This window comes from Falco biarmicus, chromosome 5, assembly GCF_023638135.1.
Source record: "Falco biarmicus isolate bFalBia1 chromosome 5, bFalBia1.pri, whole genome shotgun sequence".
Taxonomy (NCBI): Eukaryota; Metazoa; Chordata; class Aves; order Falconiformes; family Falconidae; genus Falco; species Falco biarmicus.
The window spans coordinates 7005376-7027078 of NC_079292.1; the positions used below are offsets into that span (position 1 = coordinate 7005376).

At 38.2% G+C, this 21703-nt stretch overlaps 1 protein-coding gene across 1 annotated transcript in view; it reads left to right on the top strand.

The window, feature by feature from the left end:
* The window catches only part of MOV10L1 (Mov10 like RISC complex RNA helicase 1), a 31085-nt gene extending 15900 nt beyond the window's left edge, over window positions 1-15185 (top strand). Inside the window, exons 14-24 of the mRNA XM_056339471.1 lie at window positions 2717-2779; window positions 3842-4020; window positions 4543-4689; window positions 5366-5487; window positions 6253-6352; window positions 6798-6962; window positions 8455-8628; window positions 9368-9517; window positions 11133-11240; window positions 14207-14344; window positions 15090-15185. Coding sequence (XP_056195446.1) covers window positions 2717-2779; window positions 3842-4020; window positions 4543-4689; window positions 5366-5487; window positions 6253-6352; window positions 6798-6962; window positions 8455-8628; window positions 9368-9517; window positions 11133-11240; window positions 14207-14344; window positions 15090-15185 — 1442 coding nt within the window. The remainder of the gene's footprint in view (window positions 1-2716; window positions 2780-3841; window positions 4021-4542; window positions 4690-5365; window positions 5488-6252; window positions 6353-6797; window positions 6963-8454; window positions 8629-9367; window positions 9518-11132; window positions 11241-14206; window positions 14345-15089) is intronic.
* Window positions 15186-21703: the final 6518 nt, after the last annotated feature.

Below are 21703 nucleotides of genomic sequence, written 5' to 3' on the forward strand. Positions count from 1 at the left end.
TTCTCATGGCTAAACTAAAAATCCAATTTCTCTCAGCTTCTCCAGTTCATAACAAGAACATTATATTGGCTCGTGTACAGTTCTAGCATCTACAGTATCCCAGGATCCTGAAAAGGGCCTGAGGATTACTGCTCAACCAGTGTGTTCTCAGCCTGTTGTGGTTCGCAGTTATGCAGTCCCAGGTGTGGAGCTTTCCACTTCTTACTGAATTTCATGATTTTTCTGTTGGCTCTGGCTCTGTTGCCAAGTTTCTCGGTCCATCTGAAGTGAAGATGAATTATCAGGCATTTGAGGTATGAATCCTGATTTTATGTTACCTGCAGATTTGTCAAGGGTGTTATTTGGTCTTACCCTAGTCATTGGTGAAGTTACCGAGTAGTATTGGTCCCAACAAAAACCCTGGGGTTCTTAGCTTTTGACCAGCTTCCAGCTGAGTATCAATCTGTTGATTAATACTCCTTGAGCCCAGTAGTTCAGTCAATTTTCAACTCATCTGTCTGTTGATCTAGCTAATATGTCCTCAGCCTATAAATAAGAATGATGTGGTAAGTAAACAATTTCAAAAGCCTTCCTGATGTCAGGGAGTATTACAATGACTGTTTTTCTTTTGTCCATAATAGTCTGTCCACATAATAGTCTCCTCTTCATAGACGAAAATAGAGTTGCTCATGAAAGATCTGCCTCTTGGTTTAGCAGTCTTGACTATTCTTGGTCACCCTTTTTTCCAATCGTGTGAAGGCTGTGGAATCTAGGATGTGCTCCATGATATTTTCAGGAACTGGAGTGAGGCCTATGGGCTATACCCAGGTCTTCCTTGTCCATCTTAAATTGGAGCAATATTAGCTTTTTCCTGCTGTCAGATACATTCCTTGGCTTGTCCTGATTTTATTTTTTTTTATTGTAGATAATAGACAGCAGTGTCCACAATCATATTAGTGTGGTGAATCACATCTACCCTATCCAGTGTCTCTAGGCAGTTTGTGGCATGGTCCTCCCCTTCTGTTGCTCATCCCTTTCCTTTGTGTACTGTTAGTTTGCACAAGGGTCTGGATGCCTGCATGTGAGGCAGAAAAGACGTTGAGTTCTTTCCCATATCCATCTGTGAGCCTCCGTGATTCTTGAACTGTCACGTCTTCCATCACAACACTTGCTAAATCCCTTCCTATTACTTTGTTATTGCTGCATTTTAGCTTCAGCTGTGCTTTGATCTCTTTGACCTTCCTGATTTTTGTCAACTGTCCACAAAGTGTTTTTACATTTTGCATGTCCTTATTTCTGCTTGTAATAAACTTTTTATAAATTCATCAAGAAGCTACAAGCTTAGCTAAGCAGGCCTTCTATTGAAATGCCTGATGATCTTGTGCAACAGAATGGTTTGTTTATGATCTCTCAATATGCAACTTTTAGTTCTCGTAGGCACGTTTTTCCCCACATGGTAGCTTCCCAGAGGATTTTGCCTGATGATTTCTTAGGAAGACTGAGATTTACTTTAGAAGGGCCAGAGTTGTGACTCCACTGCTCTACCTTCTTAGCCTTCCTCTAATCTTGTAGTCTCTGCAACCAAAGCTGCTATATGGACACATATACCTTTCCTGTATATGACCAGCAAGTCTAGTAGAGTGTTACTTCTGATCAGCGTGTTTTGATCAGTGATAATTTATGTTAGGAAGTTGTCACCAACTCAGGCTAGAAATTCTAGACCCTTCCTTGGGTGAATTTTAAGTAGGCATGTGAATGATTGAAATCTACAGGAAAGCTGCACAACCTGTGATCAGGACACTGATGCCAGTTGTTTGTCAGAAGTGTCATCCATGTCGTGTTCCTTCTGGCAGAGATTTGTTACAGACCACCAGACAGTATTGCTGTTGTTCCATCCTCCTGTGGTAACAACTCAGACATATCTCTATTTTTGCAATTAATAATGTGCAGTCAAGGAGTTCCTGCACGTCCACCCAGAGCTGTGCTGGTGAGAGCGGCAGCACAGGTAGTTATTGTTCTGCAAGATGTTTGCTTCTGTTGGGACCTTTCTGGTTGACTAGGATGGAGAACGTAACCTGGACCCCCCATGCTTACCCAGAGCTATGTGATCCTCCCATTGATCTGTTCAAGGTGTCATGAGTACCCACATGGGTGAGCAGCAAAGGAAGCAGTCAGAAGGACTAGATGAGCCTTGTAGTCTTTCCATGACATCATGGCTCTGGGGAAGCAGCAAAAATCTCCGTATGATACCTCTGTCCTGTACGAGGAGTAATCGACTTCTAACGCTCATCACTTCACTGGATTAGGATCAGTATTAAGATGATTGAGGCATCTGGTCCAGAACCTTGCAAACACCACGTTCCTTACAAACAGTTTTCTCCCATGCTACAATCTGAAAGAGACATAATCTTGCTTAGTGGTATGGAATGTGAATATTAGCTTTTGTGGAAGGATACAAGTTATTCAGTCATGGCTTAAAAATCCCTGTCTGAGCTTGCAAAATATTTGTGAAATAAATGTTTAATGTTAACATAAGCCAAACTTTTAGAAATCTTAAACTTAAGGTGGGAATTCCTAGCACCTTTCTCTACTGCTCTGTCTTTACGGTAGATACTCTGTTTAATGGGATAATGCTGCTTACTGGGAAAAATTAAAAACTAGCAACTTCAAAAGTGTTAGTGAAGATAGCTGCCTGTCATCTTAAGGTTATAAATGCATTTATCTTTGCTGTTTTCAGGTCAAAAAGCTGCAGAGCAAACAGGCAAAATGCATGGCATCAAGGGAGATAAACGTAGCAGATGTGAGGAGAGTAGCTGTGCAACCAAGCCAACTTGGTATACTTTCTATACTTTATATTCAAAAGTGTTACAGTTCAGGATTGTGATCACTTCAGTAAACCAGGGCTGAGCAAGATACCTTTTAGATGTCCTCGTGCTCTGTCTCTTACAGACACATTCTAGAACAGTTCTAGCAGGAAGTTTCATTGGAGTTGTTCTGTGGATAACTTAAACATCTCCGTTTCATGGAATCATAGAATGATTTGTGTTGGAAGGGACCTTAAAGATCATCTAGTCCCATCTCCATGCCGTAGCCGGGGACACTTTCCAATAGATAGCTCAAAGCCCCATCCAACCTGGCCTTGAAAACTTCCAAGGCAGGGCAGCAAACATCTAGTGATGTATTTTGTCCTCAATAAATCATTTCCCAGTCATTTAGTTATAAATTTTGGCACATTCAAAGTTTCCAATTTGTTACTGGTGTGTTGTCTTATTCTTGAGATAGCTGTTTTGCCAAAGTAGCTAAAACTTGAGAGTAGAAAGCCCATACCATTCCTGTGCTTCTCTGGAAAGTGTGACTTTAAATATCAGTGTACTTAATTGCCAAAGAGGGTGATTTCATCACTTTGTGGCAATAGGATGCCTAAAGAAATACGGAATGGATTACCTAGAGTGCATTTCTGTGCAAGGGTTAATAAGATTTTGCTGTAGAAAGCTAAAGCTAGATTAATTCAGACAGGATTAAGAAAATTCAGTGGTTGTGACTTGTCATCCAATACTGGTACTATCCATGAAGTACCAGTTACTGAGAGTTACTGAAATTTTGCTATTCTAGGATAAATAAAAGTGAGATTCATGCTAAAATTAGTGACTTTACAGATAGTTGGGTTCCATAATTGTAGTCCTTTTCTGGCCTTCACTTTAATAAAACATCAAGTACACTTCTGAAATATTAATGGCTTATTTTCTACATGCTGTTCTATGACATCAGAACTTTTGAGAAAGTTGTTAATTGTTACCACATAAGAAAAATGAAAATTTTTTGAAGAATGTGGAGTTCTAATATAAGCTTATCTTTATTATAGTTGGTGAAACTGTGACACATCAACAGAGAGCTGGTGAATTTTTCAATCCTGTGCTGAATGCACAACAGAAACTGGCAGTGAAAAGGATACTGAGTGGTGAATGTCGTCCAACACCTTATGTTCTCTTTGGTCCACCAGGAACTGGAAAAACATTAACAGTAGTTGAAGCTATTTTACAGGTAATAGTGGATGACAACTCAGTCACCTCTAATCTTCTCAGTGATGGAACACTTACAGTAATCCTGTAAGTACCATCATTTTTATTTTTTTTTTTGCCAAGGAGTTTTCAAAATACTCTTCTTTTTTTTTTTTTTTTTTTTTTTTTAAAACATCATTTTCTGTAGCTCTGTGAAAGAGGAGAGAACTTGATAAAGATTTAACAGAATTCCTGAATGGCTTATTTTCAAGTCTTCTTGTCTTTTGGTGAACAGTATCTAACCTGTGCCTCCAGTAGTGCATAATATGAAGCACAGGTATACGTTAATCTGATAACCAGGAATTAATTCTGCTGTCAGTGCATACAGTTTGAGAGTACTTAGTCATGACTATCAAGACTAGTGTTCTTGAACTGCAAAAGTAAATATAATGCGTATGCAGGGCTCTTCTGGGTTCTGTATTCGGTGAAATAAGGTAGGCATGTTTGAGTTATTGCTACTTCTCTGAATAAGTGTGTGTTTTAATGTCAATCTTCTTTAATGTAGATACATTATACTCTACCAGACAGTCGAATTTTGGTTTGTGCACCATCAAATGCTGCAACAGATCTGATTTGCTTGCGGCTGCATCAAAGCAATATGTTAAAACCAGGAGATATGGTCCGAGTTAATGCTAGCTTCAGGTCAGAAGAGGTAATATTATTGATATCTGCCATTTAATAGTTCCATTGCAATGTTTTAATCTTAACCACTGACAGTTACATTACTAAATCAGTATTTTATTAGGCTGGTTAGGCTTGCTTAGGATCCAAAGTATGGAACATATTACTCCAGCTTTTCCAGAAGATTAGCTGGAAAATGTTCTTAGTTCTTAATTTGATTGTATGACTGTAGAATCTTAAGTTCATTCTTGCAGTGCTTAACTCCACAAGCAGCACATACATATTTGTGGGATTTTTAATGTGGTAAGATGCCTTGACTTGCAAAGCAATCCTAAAATCTGCTGCTGAAGTCAAGCCTTTGTCTCCAAATGAAGGCTACTTATGCAGAAAAGCAAGGAAGTAGGATTGTCATCTTTATATATATATAAAAAAATAATACATATATAAACAGACATATATAAATGTATGTATATGAAATATCTCTATGTTCAGTTTTGATCCTTCCAGTAAAGAAAACAGACATCTTGAGTATGTACTACTTTGTTTAGGCAAATTAATGAAAAAACCATTTTGTTTTATGAATGAGTTTAAATCTAAGCATTTTGCTCCTCTTCTAAAATGGTTTCCAGTGGATTTTTTTATTCAAATTTAAACATTTAGTTTTAGAGTGGCATTTCATTTTACAAAATACCTTTTTGTTTTTGCAGCAAATTGATGACACAGTGAAATCTTACTGCAAAGATGGTGATGATATTCGACAAGCATTGTGGTTCAGGATAATAATTACCACATGCAGCAGTGCAGGAATGTTTTATCAAACAGAAATACGGTAGAGTACTATAGATAGGAACATCACTGAGACATGGATGTTATGAAACCCAGAGCTTTTAGATACCTTCTGTACTGTAACTTGAGCTGTTTCAATAGTTTATTGCATACGTCTCTCTTTCAAAATTATCTTCCCAGCAAACCACTTGGTTTTTGTAATGTTTCAGCAGAGACTCTCTTGACACTGTAACTTCTCCACCATTACCAGTGAAAGCCATGGAAATTATATTGCTGTTGACAATCGTTCTGGCTCAAAATTATTGTCACACTAAAAATTGTATTGTATTTCGTTTTTATCAAGTCACCTTCGCTAACTGTGAACAACCACCATGTCAAGTTCTGTTAACTAAAGATCCCTTTGATTTTTATTTTAACCTTGTAAAAGGACACTCTGAAGCCTAACTGGCTTGAGGAGTTTTGGTTGAGAAACAAAGTCTGGGAATTACCTTTTGCTGTACGTGAAGGAAACGGAACAAGGAAAGCTTTTCTGAATGTCTTAACCTTTGTGTAAACTATGCTTTAAGTAAGATAACCAGTGGTTGTATATATCTGAGTATGTAAACAAAATCAAAAATGGCAAATTAAAGTTACTGGGTTGTTCTTTCTGTATTCTGTGTTGAAAATACCCATCTTTTTCTCTGTGTGTGTGGAGTTACCTGGCACACTTGACAAGGAAGTTAACAGAATTGCTGAGGTCAACCACCGGGTGGCAGAATGAACTAATCTGAAAACAGCCCTGTTTTGGGTTCATGTTATTTAATTCCAGGCTTGGACACTTCACTCATGTGATTCTGGATGAGGCAGGGCAAGCAAGTGAACCAGAGAGCCTGATTCCTATTGGGTTGATTTCAGAAGCTAATGGACAGGTAATTCTTTTAGCATCATTTACTGAAAGCAAAAAAGTTTTGGTTTACTGTTTGTATTTTTGTGAATTGTGTAGAATGCAATCAGCTGTTTCCTGGTAACAAATATGGAATTCTGAGTACTTTTAATAAGTCTTATTCATGTACAATATCCATTTCCCACACTTAAACAAGCTGTTTTACATCTAAAGCAAGTCTGCATTGGTAGGACAGGATTCAGTGTGTGGAAGATGACAAAATAAAAACATGCTTTCTTAGTGTAAGACAACAATGTACTTGTGTCCTGGACCTAACTCTGCTTTTCATACAGATGAGAAGTTTGGAGGGGAGCAGAATACTTGATATAAATTGACCTTTGAATTCTGAAGTGTGTACATTACTGAAAGTACTTTTTTTTATAACTGTTTTAATACAAGATGGATTATTATTTTTTTTATTGTATATACAGATAGTTCTTGCTGGAGATCCAAAGCAGTTAGGGCCAGTAATAAAATCCGAACTTGCACTGACTTTTGGATTAAATATTTCCTTGCTGGAAAGACTGACATCAAGAGAAATATATATGAGAGATGAGGATGCTTTTAGTGCCTGTGGAGCATATAATCCTTTGTTGGTGAGTAAAACGGCAATTTTATTCAATTTTTTTCATCTAAATCAAAAAAAATGAGAGACTGTGGTTCCTGCTGTTTTCTTAGCACCTTTTTGTTCCCTGATGCTTAGTAATAAGTCTAGCTTGAGCATTAGTTCTCTAGGAAAGCTTGATTATTTTTAATATATACTCTGAATAGCAAGGATACTGAGCCTTCCAGCATGCTAAAAACCTTCTTTGAAGGAGTTGTCTATTCTTAGGCAGAGTAAGTCAAATATGGTGCACAAAGCAGAATTCTAAATAATGGCTTAAAATTCCCTTCCACCTCCATTATCCACACATACCATAACTTTGTAACTTAGTTTTCCACAAATGAACAAGTACAACTTCTACTTTTAACATAAGACAAACGAAGCCTCCCTTTAAAACATAAAGATTAATTTTGCAAACATAGTGTTTCCAGAAGGGAAAAAAGAAACTGTTCCTGTTTGGTTATCACCCCTTCCTCTGAAGGATAACTTCCCAAAACTCTTGTATGGTGAGGTACCTAAAGTCTGTGTTAAGTGGCAGAGGTAGTGTAGTGCATAAATGAGCACAGATGTTCAGCTGCTTTAAATTCTTGTCTGAATGTGGAATGTAGGGCTAAAGTTAAACTTACTAAGATGCCTTCCCCTTCTCATGATAATATACTTTGAAGAGTTAAAGTGGGAGCAAGAGCTAGCTGGATGACCATGTAAGCAGAGGAGAGAGGAAATCTGATGGCAGGTTCAAGGGGGAAAGTAGGGGTGTTTGGCCCTAGGCTTTAGGTTAGGTTCAGCCTACTGAAAAGCCTAACACGCTTCCTCCCAAAATCTGTTATGACAAACTTTCATTATTGTGTTCGTGATACAATGCTTAAGGAGAATTGGTGTAATGGGAGACAAGGAAGTGTGAGGGCTTTATGTTAGATACCATTGGACTTCAGTATCATATGTTAGTGTTTTTACAGGGCATAGCTAGTTATTACTGACCGGAATGCTTCCTTAAAGCTGTTCTTTCATTTAAAGACAAATACATTACTGGTTTCTAAGGCCAGCTTCTGTCAGCTATCCTGTCGCTTTCTTGCTGCCTGTCAAGACTTCCTCAAAAGAACAAGTTACATCCATGGAAATCCTGTGAAAAAAATCTGACTCTCTTAAAAAAAAAAGTGTCTGTGTCTATAGATCAAATGTTTTAAGGAACTGGAGGATGACCAATTCAACTGTCACGTACATTCAGTTCTTTCTTTCTTTTTTCTTTGGAGGGGAAAGAGGTGATCCTTCAAAAAATCGCTCTCACTTAGGTTTTTTTAATTATTTTCTTTACTTAGAGATGGTAACACCTGCAGGTTTTGCCTTTAATATACAGTTCTTCAGCAGCTTTGGAAAAGCTAAATGCTAGAGGATAGTAAGGTAGTATCTGCTTGGGAGGTGTGTACTGTGGAGTCTGACAAATAATTACCGGTTTCAGTTATGGATTTTGGTTTTTGTCTTTGCAGATCACAAAACTTGTAAAGAACTACAGGTCACATGCTGCATTGCTTGCCTTGCCATCTAAATTGTTTTATCATAAGGAGCTAGAAGTTTGCGCAGACACTTCAGTAGTAAATTCTTTGTTGCACTGGAAGAAATTGCCCAGGAAAGGATTTCCACTAATTTTCCATGGAATAAGGGTATGTAAAATGTTCATGTAATGGAAGAATGAATAAGGAGGCCTGATAGAAATTTGCTGATGTTGTAGGTGAGTTTTCAGAATGAATTTTACAAAGGATATGAAAATAAACTCTTTTGTGAATAATTTGACTTCCTGGCTATCTGGTTTTAGAAATAACTACTGAAGTCAGATGTTCACTAAGAACTAAGCAGCAGCTGCCCATTGAATTGTATTGTGGAGACATTTTGATACAAGTTTAAATTTGTAGCAGATTGACCAAGATGGAGCTACAGCCAGCTCTTTTAGGTTGCTTTTGATGAGTTTGCTACGTTAGAATGAATAAAAGCTTCTAAAACTAGAGGATTATTAAGGTTTAAGTGGGTAGGGGGAAGAATAGTACTTTGGAAGAGGTTAATAAAGTCATAATATCCACTGCTTGAAGAGGCCTGAACTCTTCTGCCTTGCACAAAAGTAAGATACCAACTTGCTAATGCATGTTACTCTGAGTTGAGATTTAACTTTTGTTGCACATTTAACATACTGTTGTCATAAACTCTTCTTCAGCTTAAATAACACAGTATAAAATGTTAGGTAATACTTGTTAACTAGAAAGGGTACATAGCAAGGAAGATAAATTGTGTGTAACATTACATCACTCTTATTTTGCATTTAGGATGTGTAAGAATAATCTATTAATAAATACTTAGTGACTTCTGTACCTGGTCTTCATCTTCCTCATTTCCTTTCGCCTAATACAGGGCAGTGAAACACGTGAAGGTTGCAGTCTTTCGTGGTTTAATCCAACAGAAGCAGTTAAAGTAATGCAGTACTGTTGCCACCTTGCTAAAAATGAAAATGCTGCAGTGTCAGTGACTGATATTGGAGTGATTACACCGTATCGTAAACAGGTATAGCTGGTGTATAAGAACTTTAGCATGGCTGTGGTTGGTTAGAGCAGGGAGGCATATCTCAAAACTTCACTTTTTTTGTGTCATATTACACTGTGTGGCATCAGTTATTAATGATGTTTCCATTGAAATCTAAACCTAGAGAAAGACAATTCTAATGGCATTCTACTTTTTCAGTTTTAAAAATCAGTAAATTATGTAAGGAGAAATCTTCTTGCAGTTTTGGAGTCAGAAGCAGATTTTTCAGCTGTTAGGAGTGAAGAGTGCAAGTCAAGAATTTATTATCCAACAGCTGAAACAGCAGTCTGATTCTGTCACTCCGCACTGAGGAGCGGAACAAGAGAAATGCAGTGAAGTAGGTGGCACGTCACCTCATTAAAGCTTTGAGGCAACTAGAGGAATTGGGACTTTTATCTGTCTTGCAGTCAGACTTGAAGTTTGTGCTGCTGTTTAAACCTGGAGAGAATGTTGGATTCAACTTCAAATGCTGTGGTTTATTTTTAAAACTGTTTGTGTTCATGTCTATTCAGCATGTGATGTCTGCTTTCATTTTAAAAAAACAAAAAGGGATTAAATCTCCTTTCATTTCCAGAGTACGCTCTGGACAGTGTGTGTACTGTTTTTCTTGGTGTTCACATCTCGGTATTCATGGCCTTGCCTGTGTAGGTTGGGTGAAACACTGTGAGGTGTGTGGAAAAGACCAACCCCTTTTGAAGAAATCTCACTTGCCAATTAGAATTCTGCCTGTACTGATCCTACTGTTCAGGTGTATGCACCTGCCCATGTTTACAGTTACTATTTATTTTTCAAATATTTATATATAGTATTGAAGTGACTGAACCTCTGATACTCCCTAAAACATTTCGTATGATTATGTCTTTCATCTGCCTATGATGCAAGACATAGAATAGTAGTGTCTGCTTCAAGAAAGTCACCTCGTATTGGAGGAACACTGGTTAGAAAATAGTCGTTGACTGTAATCCTCAGCTTAGCCAGGCATGATTTCTTGGTAAATTTCTTGGAGCACTTAAGGTATAGTCTCCAAGCAGCTTTTAGGAGATGGAAGTATACTGACCCTGCATATACCAGTGTTCCAGTGCACAAGACTCCTTGTTCTCGTTCTCTTTTTGGGAGGGTACTTTAGATCACATCTCACCTCTGTCTTTCACTCTGCGTGGTGCAACGGGCAAGCAAAGCTGGAATCTCTGTACAGCCGCCTTAAGGGGCTGGGGGAAGCTGCTTGCCCTATTGCGTCTGGGGCAAGCACAGTTGTGGATATAATCACAATGGAAGAAGAGGGTTTATGGATCTAAGTTGTTCTTTTCATTAAAACCTGGATTATAAAAAAAAAAACAAACCTGTTGATTTTTGTTTAAATGATGGTAGTGAGCACTTTCTAAGCTATGTAATAAGTATGGTGCTTCTCAGGAAACATTAGTGGTTTATTTCAAAACCTTACTAGTAGGTGGTGGCTAAGTTTGGTGTAGGCATTCCCTGTGACACCTCTGTGTTAAATCACTTACTTGTATATGTAGTATGTTTTCAGTTTTAGTTAATCCACCATCAAATGTAAATATAAATTCCTTCAACACTTTTTTTTTGTTTGTTTTGGTAGGTTGAAAAAATTAAATTTCTTCTGAGAAGTATTGATATGACAGACATTAAAGTTGGCACAGTAGAAGAGTTTCAAGGGCAGGAGTACATGGTTATCATCTTATCAACAGTATGTATATTTGTTGTGGTCCTCTGGAGAGTTTTTGTATGTGTCTGGTTCTGTTTCCTTTTTGATATAGGGCTTTTAAAAATTAAAAGTAAAAATTTAAAAGCTACGTTTTTGTCTCTTTCACAGTATTTGAAAACAGAGCTTATTTTTAAGTGCATAGAAACAGTACAGAGAGAAATTTTGAGGTAAACATTAAACCTTTGTACGTACTTCTGCTGAGTTTATTTAAGTTTCATGCGAATAGCATACCTTTCACTTAAGTGTGCATAGGGAGAATGGAAACTGGATGCATTATAAATATTAGAAAGACAACTGTGTGAATCACAGTATTAAAAAGTAATTGCTGTTTGACTTACAAAAGCTGATGTAGGTTCCTCCATTATTTTTCACCATCACTTTGAGAATTATCACTTAATGGTATACAGCTCATGACTTCCCAGACACTAATGTTGACTGTGCCTAGAAGCTGAATACCCTTTATCAAAATTTATTTATTTTGCATTGGTGGGACTGCACTTGATAGTCTTTCATGATTGTCTTGATGGTGCACTTTAAGTGTGGTACTGGTTGTATTATAGGAATGTCAGTAAAGGTCTTTTCTAGATGCTGGCTTTTTGAATCTGAAGTTATCACAAGCCTTGAAAAAAAGTCCGGGGGGGGCGGGGCGGGAAATCCATGCTGTTTCTATCTGCTTCAGCAGTACACTAGTCACAGGCCATCGTTTTAACAATGCATCACCTCCTTGATTCAGAGTTTATTTTGGTTGACTGCATTTATGTAAATACAATGGTATAGGGGCATAAACTGCATCGCTAGAGTTCTCTAGATGACCATGAAGATGCAGAGGTATTTAGTTTCACTCTTTGCAATAAATGGGTCTTTCAGAAAAGTGCTGGCAAAAGGGAGCATTCGGGAAATGTAGGAAGACACATGTGTTTGGGAAGATGGTTTCTGTGGCTTTGTGTTGAGCCTATCCCTTGCATTTGACAAAGGGAGAAAGAGAGGATTGTGTTACAGAGTACTGGGGGGAGTTGCGGTTGTTGTTTGTAAGCTGGAAGCCCTTGTCTCTCACCTTTTGCAAACTTGATGACCAGTATGCTTCAGCTGATGTCTGTTTTTTCTGAAAGATCTTAGTACATGTTATCTGCAGGTGACAGACAAAGATGTAGTCCTAGTTTTCAGGCAGTTGACTAGAGTGTGGAAATCCTGTCTGTAGCAGCCAAGACAGCAGGCCTCGGAAGACTGAAGTTGAGGTTAGGTGCTGACATATGCCAGTTCCCTCTCTCTAAATGCACTAGATATTGCTCCAGTGCATGCACATAGCCCTGGCATTTGAATTGACATGAAAACCCCCTAAAGGGAAAAACTACAGCAGTTTCTTTATGTCCTACTTTTCTGTCTTTTGTCTTCTCAGACATGTAAGATTGTTGGCTGGGGCTCTTGACAAGAGGATGTGTTTCTAAGGAGAAATCAGTGTGGGGTTGAGAAGTGTAAGCAGCAGGTGATAAGTCAGTTGATAGCTACCGAGGCTTTTTGCAGAAGGCTTTTTGCTACCACAATATGTGATACCAATCGTTTATGTTCTGAGACGACATCCATCAAATGTGCACTGTTGTAGGCATGCTGAACTCCTGGACAGAAGTAAAAAATCTGTGCTGGATCAGTGAAAAAGACAATTGGGGAAACTTTAGAGAAAGACTAACTTAATACTTTGAACATCAGCAAGTGATGCTAGTTCAGTGTACCTGATTGTATTTGAGTGTTTAGACTTTCTTTTGGTAGGCATTAAGGGCCCTACAGAGCTACCCTACAGCTACCTATTTTCTACAGTGTGGAATTCGGTTCAGAATACAAAAAAAGTCTGCATATGCTTGCTTTTTTTCCAAATGGTAATGTGGTTTTGGTGCACTAAGTCTCTAAATAAAGAAAAATACTTAACTGTTTGCAACATGGTGTGTGTGAGGTGTTTGTGATTCGGGGCTGTTCAAGAATGTACAGTACAGACACAACCTGTGTAAGTCTGAGTAATGGCATATAAGGCAAACTGATCAAAGAAGGAAGTGTAGACCAGGAATGTGTAGCTGAAGATACGACCAGTACTGGATGACTATTAACAGGAGTACGTAGGATTTCTTGGAGAGAGGAGGGTAAAAGAGCTGCGTAAAAACCAAAACACTGGAAAGCAGGGTGAATGAGGCAGTGGAGAAAGGGATGGGTTTGGGGGGTTCTTTTGTGGCTTGAGGGAATAGTCTGTGGGACTTTCTTGATTGTTTTTTTTCCTGAGGGCAGTCATACTATGCTTGCTTTTTGTTCTGCATCATACCATAGCTCTTCAGTTCAGCATTACATCTTTCTTAAAGTAGTTCTAGGTATGTACTATGCTCCTGTTTACAAAGACTCATTATTTAGGTCATGAAATTTTCCTTTTATCAAAAATGTGTTCAAATATAGATGAAATAGGTGCAAGTTTAATGAGCAGTAGTTACAGCGTACTAATTGCTTTGGCTTAGCTTAGAAAAAGCAGTCAAAGCACACTGAGACTGCTGAAGAAGGCTTGCAGAAAAGACACACTGAATTGTCATTCAGCTTTAGGAACTGGAATGCCAGGAGCTCTAGCAATTCTTCTACCGAAAAGATAAAATCGCTAGTTTTTAGGAAGCAGTTTTGGTATCTTCTGTTTCAAATTACAGTGGATGCTCATGATGCTAAAATGAAACTAGTACACAATTCTCTTGAAATTGCTGAAGTTGTCTTAGCACCCTCTTGGAGGACAGACCTTCTGTGGGAGAGCTAATGGTGGGAAATAGCTAGCTGAAACTTGGATTAGGAAGCTAACTTGTGCTAATTGTTGACAGAGCTGTGTGTGGATTGCTGCAGTAGGTAAACGCTATCTTAAAACAACTTACCTAGCCATAGGGTAACTTCCTTACTCTTCTGTTTCTAAAATTATCCATCTTTAATTTTAGGTGCGGTCTCATGAAGGCTTGTTTGGTGATGACAAACACTGCTTGGGCTTTCTCTCGAACCCTAAGAGATTTAATGTAGCAATTACTAGATCAAAAGCTTTGCTGATTGTCGTGGGAAATCCTCATGTTCTTGTGAAAGTAAGTTTTGGTTTTATATCTTTGAATTGGATCCAGTATTTGCCACAGTAAATGAATGATTTGAGGGGGTTAATCTGATATGAGGGAAGGAACATCAGATTATGTTAAGAATTGGTGTGCAGTCCTCAGTCTGCACTTGCAAATATCTGAACTCCATAGGTTCCTGTAAGGATGAACAGTGCAGGCACCCACGCAGTAAGCTTCCAGGCACGAAGGAAATTGTAATGCTTTGGTGCATCTGGGCTTCTGCCTCCTTTTTCTCTCTACAAGAGAGGGAAGTTCTCCAGCAGCAAGTCCAAGTAAGCGTATTCTGCATAACCTTATGCAATCGGATCCTTCACAGAATGAATTCGCTTCACTTTTAAACGGAAGCTTGTAGAAGTGATTGCTCCTAGTTATAATAACAGCCTGCCAGGGAGGCGGTCTCTTGAACCCTTGCATGGTTCTTCCACAGGAATAAGGTGAGCTTTTAATATCTGATGTTACATCTGACTTTCTGGATAAGAAGGAAAGCAGTATTCCAGAAATACTCTGAATAACATGTTTAGTTTCCCCACAGCTATGTGCAACAAATATAACTTACAGTAGCTATAGGTATCTTTCTCTCATGTTACACCATTTGCAGAGTTGTTTTTCTAGAAAAGGTCCTTTTAAATCTCCTGCATTCATGTGCCTTACTAATTTGTTTGAAAATTCACTTCACAGAGCAGCATGATTTAAATTAAACATTAATCTTCTCTTGTAGGATCCCTGTTTTTGTGAACTGTTAGAATACAGTTTAACGAATAGAGTTTATGTAGGTTGTGACCTGCCTTTGGAGCTGGAATGCCTGCAGAAGTGAGTGTCTGGTCTTCACTTTAAGCTTGCTAGATATGGATTAATTATTATAAAATGTATAAATTACATTAATATAAAAATATTGTAAACCAATGTAATGAATACAAAGTTAGTATCATTTGAGAGAGTGATAAATGCAAAAACCTGTGATATCTGAGGTGACTTTATCGTAATTAAAGAAATGCTTGAAGATTAATTTAAACACGTTTTTCCTAGTAACACATCATACATTGTTTAAATGGGTATTATCTACTAGATGAAATCCCTTTTAATCAGAATTGTTGTTCATGGAAAGGTAAGCAAAATTTTTATCTTATTCCCTTTTAATTGACAGGTGTGACTAGTTTTTCAGCATTGAAGATGCATGCAGTCCTCATCTGTTTTGAAACTAAGAATACATAACAGGAATTCAGTCCTAAGGAAATCCAGCACCTTTTGTTGTAAGGGAAGGGCATGTGTTCTGAAACAGTTCGAAGCTTCTCCAAACAAGATTTAATACTTTTTTTAAGAAGTGAACAAGTTGAAATTAACAGTATAAAATAGTAGTGGCAACATACTTGTTTTTCTATTTAGAATGTATGTGATGTTATGCCTTTGCATAGAACAGTATGCATGAATCCTCCAAGCTTCAGAACTCTTTTGTTAGATTATCCATATTCTATAATGTTTTCAGCTTCTCAGTTTTCTCAGACTTGTGTAATGCCTCCTAAAACTGGATTTTCCCAAGAACATACATGTTTCTTGTAGTTTTGTTATGGGACTGTTACAGTAATATATCCATGATGTGAACTGGAGTAATACGCTGGTATCTCCACTTGAATGATGCCGAGTGTCTTAAGCCAAGCATGCTTAAAAACCCTACTTGTGGTTTTTAAGGCCTTTGTATACATAGCTGAGATCCCACAGGATTTTCTTGTTTTCACAGCTTATTTGCTGTGGTAGATGTCAGAACAACACCTCAAATGGTGAGTTTAAAAAAAAAAAAAAATGAAAACCATGTTTTGCATTTCTACAAATACACTGTAAAATGAAGTATCTCAGTTTATTTTGACAGAACTAAGAATAACTGATGTTTTAGCAGTATTCCTGCTATCGGCTTCACTGGGCACAGTGCTGTCCCCTTAAACAGTGTTTTTCCATTTTTCTTGTCCTCTCCTTGGTGATAAAGTGTTGTGTGGCAAGATTTAAGGAGTAGTTGGACAGCTAGCCACTGTGTTTAGGAACTGCTAGTGCATCAAGGTGGCTTTCTGTAACAGACAAAGTATTTTGGATAAGACTGTAGCCTACAGAGAAACAAAGGGAGGGGAGAAATATAGCAAGCTTTTGTTTGCTTGTTTACAGTCCGGTCATATCACTTCCATTCCTGGTATGCACTGTACTACTTCCCTCTGCAATGCATAATATGTAGATATGGCAACTTGTAAGGTGGCAAACATGGTAAAATATCAAAGCTGGATGCTATGTAAGGATATGCAGTGCTGTTACAGGTAGTTTGGAGAACCCAGAATCACCTCTCACCCAAATAACACTGTGTTGAGTATCTGATCTGAGTCACAGCTCTACTTGAGCAGCACTCTAGGCGATTTAACCCAGCCTCGTGGGCGTGGTATTATGTAGCTTAAATTGCTGACACTCTTGACAGGCCAGAAGAGATGGCTTGTGTTGTTGGCAGCTTGATGCTGAAAATCCAAGCCTTGATAATGCCATGCCAATATTCTGCATCAAACTCAGGAAGTTGTTCAACTAGTTGTTGCATATTGAAAGGCTGCTTGCCTCAGGATTGTGGTACGATGTACCACATCTCACAATCCACTGTTTAGACCCGCCACTGCTCAGACTTACTGCCAGCCTTGGCTTTTGTCAGTATGTTCGTGCTGTCTTCAGAGAACAGTGAAGAGGTCGCGTTGGAGATGGATGGCGCTTACTTTATTGCAAGATACAATCCAGAACTTCTGATTAGTATTTCAATAACCTCTGCGTAACAAAGTAGCAGAGGTTTGATTTATATTGTGATACTTAATAGCCAAAAGTTAATAATCTTTTAACTGTAATAGTTTGCATGTTAACATAATTTCCTACAGAAGACTAAAAACCTACTTGATTTATTTTTTAACATGGTACTTCTAGTACTCATCAAAAGTCAAATGATAAATGTCTGTTATCATACCTGATGTTTATTTTTCTAGAAGCGCTCTTAATTTAAAGGGCAAATACATGTTTTTGAGATAAGAAAAAAAATTTTCATCCAACAATTACGTTTTGCCGGTGGAGAAACTCATATACTCTTTTCACTGATAACTACTCTTACTGTAACTCATATCATCCACAACTAAAATATGGAAACCTTTTCCCTGAGTCACAAAAGAATAGCTGCTGACTAGCTTCCAGAGAAGTGCTTGTGCCTCATTGACATGGCCGCGCAAAGCAAGCGTGCACTGTCTTTATGGTTAAGAATGGGGAGAAGAGGAATTTGTTTCTGCTTCTATTGTTATATAGTTTAAAATGCTTTTTTTTTTTCCCTAAACCTTTTATCCCACCCCGTCTGGTGCTGCTTATTAATGACTGAGAAGCTCTACCTTGTGTTATTAACCAACTTTGTCTTCCTCCTTCACTTGCAATGTTTCTTATCTCCTTCTGCCTACCCAGCTGCTACTGAAAACCTTGTTTGAAGAGAGGCTTACCCATCAGAATTGTACAGGATTAAACAGTGTTTGCAACTTCAGAACAGTTTCTTCTGGCAGCTTGATGTGCAGGCAGAGGTGGTTGTTGCAGAGGTGTTAGCTTCAATAGTCTAGTCATCTCTTTCATGAAGACATATACGGCCTGATAAGCTGGAATGAGGAAAAGAGGAGAAAACAGTCTTGAGTTCTTGCTATTGTTTAAAATTACCTTTCATTTTTATTGTGACAAAAATTCACATAGATTTATTTGGGAGTATGTGAAAAGAGGATCAGCCACTGCATGCAAAAGCAGCAATGACAGAGTCAGTTTAGAGTTAGTGTCTTCTAGAGACAGTGGAACTAAGTCTTACTTTGCATGAAAACCATGTTCCATTATTCAGTTCTGTTTACAGGAATGGTCTTCCCAAACAAAATAAAAAATAAAATAAATAAAAAAAACAAACCAACTCTGTCATGGCTGTTTCTGGCTTACCAATTCCTTGTCTTGCTAAGAAATTGCAAAAGCCACAGAGTGCTTCCACCGCATCTTGAGGAGCATCTGAGGTACACAGAGTCGGAAAGCACAGGAGCACTACTACAAATGTCTCTTTCCCTGGTTCCTTCTAAATACTTAATTAGACATTGTGGGCTTAAGAAAAGGAAGAGACTGAGAAAGAGGTAGTCTGTAAAGTAGGCAGTTCCTGACCCATTTAACATAAGCAGTTAAGAGTTAAAATTTTAAAAATACCTTTGAAAGGCCAGTCAAGCCACCAAAAAAACCTAGAGGTTTCATTGCCAGAATCAAAACATGTAGTACTCAACTCTGCACTGAGCAGATTCTTGTTTTTTCAGTATGTTTCAAATAGTAGCAAAGGTCTGAGAAGTACGTTCTGTGTTGTGGCCATCTCCACCTTACAGCGGTCCCAAGAACAGGATTCTGTGCTGTGGCAGCAAGAGTTCCCTCAATGGATGGCCTTTGCTTTTTGAAAGAAGTACCTTGTAGGTGGCTGTGTTTACATCACAAGTAAAAGAAGTATGCACTGCTAATAGTCTTTTAGAATATAAAGGCTTCACTAGAGCGGCAAGCCTTTGCATTGCTTATTATAGTCTTCTACTGACTAGCTGTAATGTTTTTAAGTTCCCCTTAAACTGCTGCTGTTCATCTGTCCATGCTGGTGCAGTGTAGGTCAAGTCACACCACATCACTGGTTGATGCAGGAGTTGCTGGGCAAGTATTTTTATATGCTTCACTTGTTATTTTTTTTTATAGTTCCAGATTTTTTTCTTAACAGCTGTTTAACTGCACTTCATGTAATAAAAGTTAGATCCCTACCAACTACATACTAACATTTTGAAGATCAAACTGTGGGCCTCTGGCATGAGCCTAATCATTCAAGTCATACCGGTTTAGTAGTCCGAGCCACATGCACGGCTGGATGCTGCCCAGTGCCATGCCGATCGGGCGTGCTATGTGTATTTTTTCCAGATAATGGGGGGTGTGGAGCCCTGTTAATTCTTTCTATCCTTCGTCTTCCTGAAAAAACAGTCAGTCTACACCTTAAGGGGGAAAAAAAATCAGGGTGTAGTTACAACTTGTGTTCAACACCTGTGATGGTGTTTTTTTTCCATAGGGCCTGTTATCCCGGTGAGGACATTAAATCAACAGGGCAAGAAATAGAATTCAGAGTATGCAGGCAACTGCACCCACTGTTTACTGTCTTCTGCAGCCTTGAATTGAGAATGATACAAAAGTTTAAGAAACTGTTCTCCTTTATATAAAATTGCTTCAAGGTGTCGAGGAGTATTGTGCTGTACATTTTGGAGCTCAGATACCAGAATAATGAGTATTCTAAACTTTAATAAGAAACAGACTCTTTTAAAAAGCAGTATTGGTTTTTTGCAGCTAACAAAAGAGGGCATCAGCATTCATTCACAGATTCAGAAACAGTCCATTTGTCTCAGCTTTGCCAGGATTGTGAAATTTCATATACTCTGTCATTATTTAAATAATTGGCTTTTTTTGGTTTAATACTAATGGTAAGGAAAATGCAATACTCCTCTAAGCTGTGGGAAGGGTGTTTTTCCAGCACATGGAGAAGAGTGGGAGTGTAAAATCCTTTTAAACTGCTTACGTTTCCTTACAGCTTTAAGTGTTGCTACGTCTCGGTATCTCTTTAAAGATATTTTAGTACTGGCTTCTTGAGAATTGTTGTACAAGAGCAAAAGGAAACTCTTCCCGTGCGCTCCCAGAAGTACACTAGGGGAGGAGGTGGTGTGCAGGACAGAAGTCAGACTGCAGACTGGGGAGGGAAGAACTGTATGTGAAGAGAGGGTGAAGTGCTGTTGAAATGTTAAATTTGGAAAGGCTTGGAATTTATCCAGAAGGCATCAATGAATACTTCTAGTCTAGAATTAATAGTTCTTTCAAGAAATACTAATGTCAAGGAAGAAAAAATTAATAGCCAGAAGAGACTATAGGTAATGAAAGAATACGGTCAACAAAGGGAAAATCGAGAGACAATTTTTAGTTTAAAAAAAAAAAATAATAAAATCCAACAACCACAAAACAACCAAACAAAAAAGCACGTACCAAACAAAAACCCCTTCAGGAATTAGTCACTTGTTTTTCTTCAGTGCTCTTTGTATATGACTTCTCTTCCTCTTGCCTAACTGGAAGGTGCGGATGACATGGAAGTGCTAGAAATGAACAGAAGATTCCTCCCCACCCTCTGGCGTGCATACAGCTGGCAAAGTAAATGCCTGAGAGTTGTGTTTAGTCTAGATCATCTCGGCTCTCTCTCTAGCCGATGGAGAGAATGTACTCTGGAAGGTGGTTTACTTCATCTAAAATGTGTCTGGAACGTGCAAGTGAATCCCCAAAGGTGCCTGACTGGTGACGGAGTCTAGAAACTGGGACATGCCCAGTCTGCATAACTAAGCTAGTTGAGGGGAACCCTACCCGAGCTGCTTGCATCTTTTCCAAGCAGCCCGGGAAGAAGCTCTCCTCTGAGTTAATGGGAAGCAGCGTAGCAAAGAGGGGCTATGAGCGGGAGAACGACACAACTGCAATTTTAATTACTGTTTCTTCCTTTTGCTGGGAAGTAAATATTGCTAATGTAGAGGTAGACTGGTTTACATCTGTGGAATGCAGTAGCACAAAATGAAATACTTCAGTGATCACTATCTAGTGAAAAGCTGCATTAGTAGTAGAATAATTCTGAGTCACGATGGCAGAGCTCAGTACATGCTAATGTGAGGTCTTACATGCAACTGATGCCAGACTAGTCTCAATAACAACAGCGATCACACGGAGTACAAAAAAAGCGTTATTTCAGTGCAGTCTTACTAGGTTTTTGAATAAATTTAAATTTACAAATGTCTGGTGCCAAAGACCTTGGTTTATTGATAAATGAGGAGAGTTGTTCATTATGACAACACTCCTCAAATAACACCCACGGTGCAAGTCCAAGAGACTTGTATGAATTATCTTAGATTGCTCTAAAATGAATGAACAGTTAAAAGTGTTTGTGATGCAAAATAAATATGGGAGTTCAGCAGCTGTTCAAATTTATACCCTTCCCAATGGGAAATAACATTCTAGTTGGTTTATATTGAAATTTTTGTTATTTATATAGAAATATTTTATATAGAAATAACATTATAGTTATATTCTACAGAAATAGACAAGTCCTGGACAAAACTTGGGTCCTTTTTTTTTTTTGCTTTTGGTATGCTTTTATACAGTAGAATTCAGTTACCATCTTCAAAGAAAGTACTGCTTTTCTTTTTTTACTGTGGAGTACGCACAGCGTAAAGGGTAAAAGTATGTAAATACTGTGGCTTGTGGTTCACTCCTTGTAGT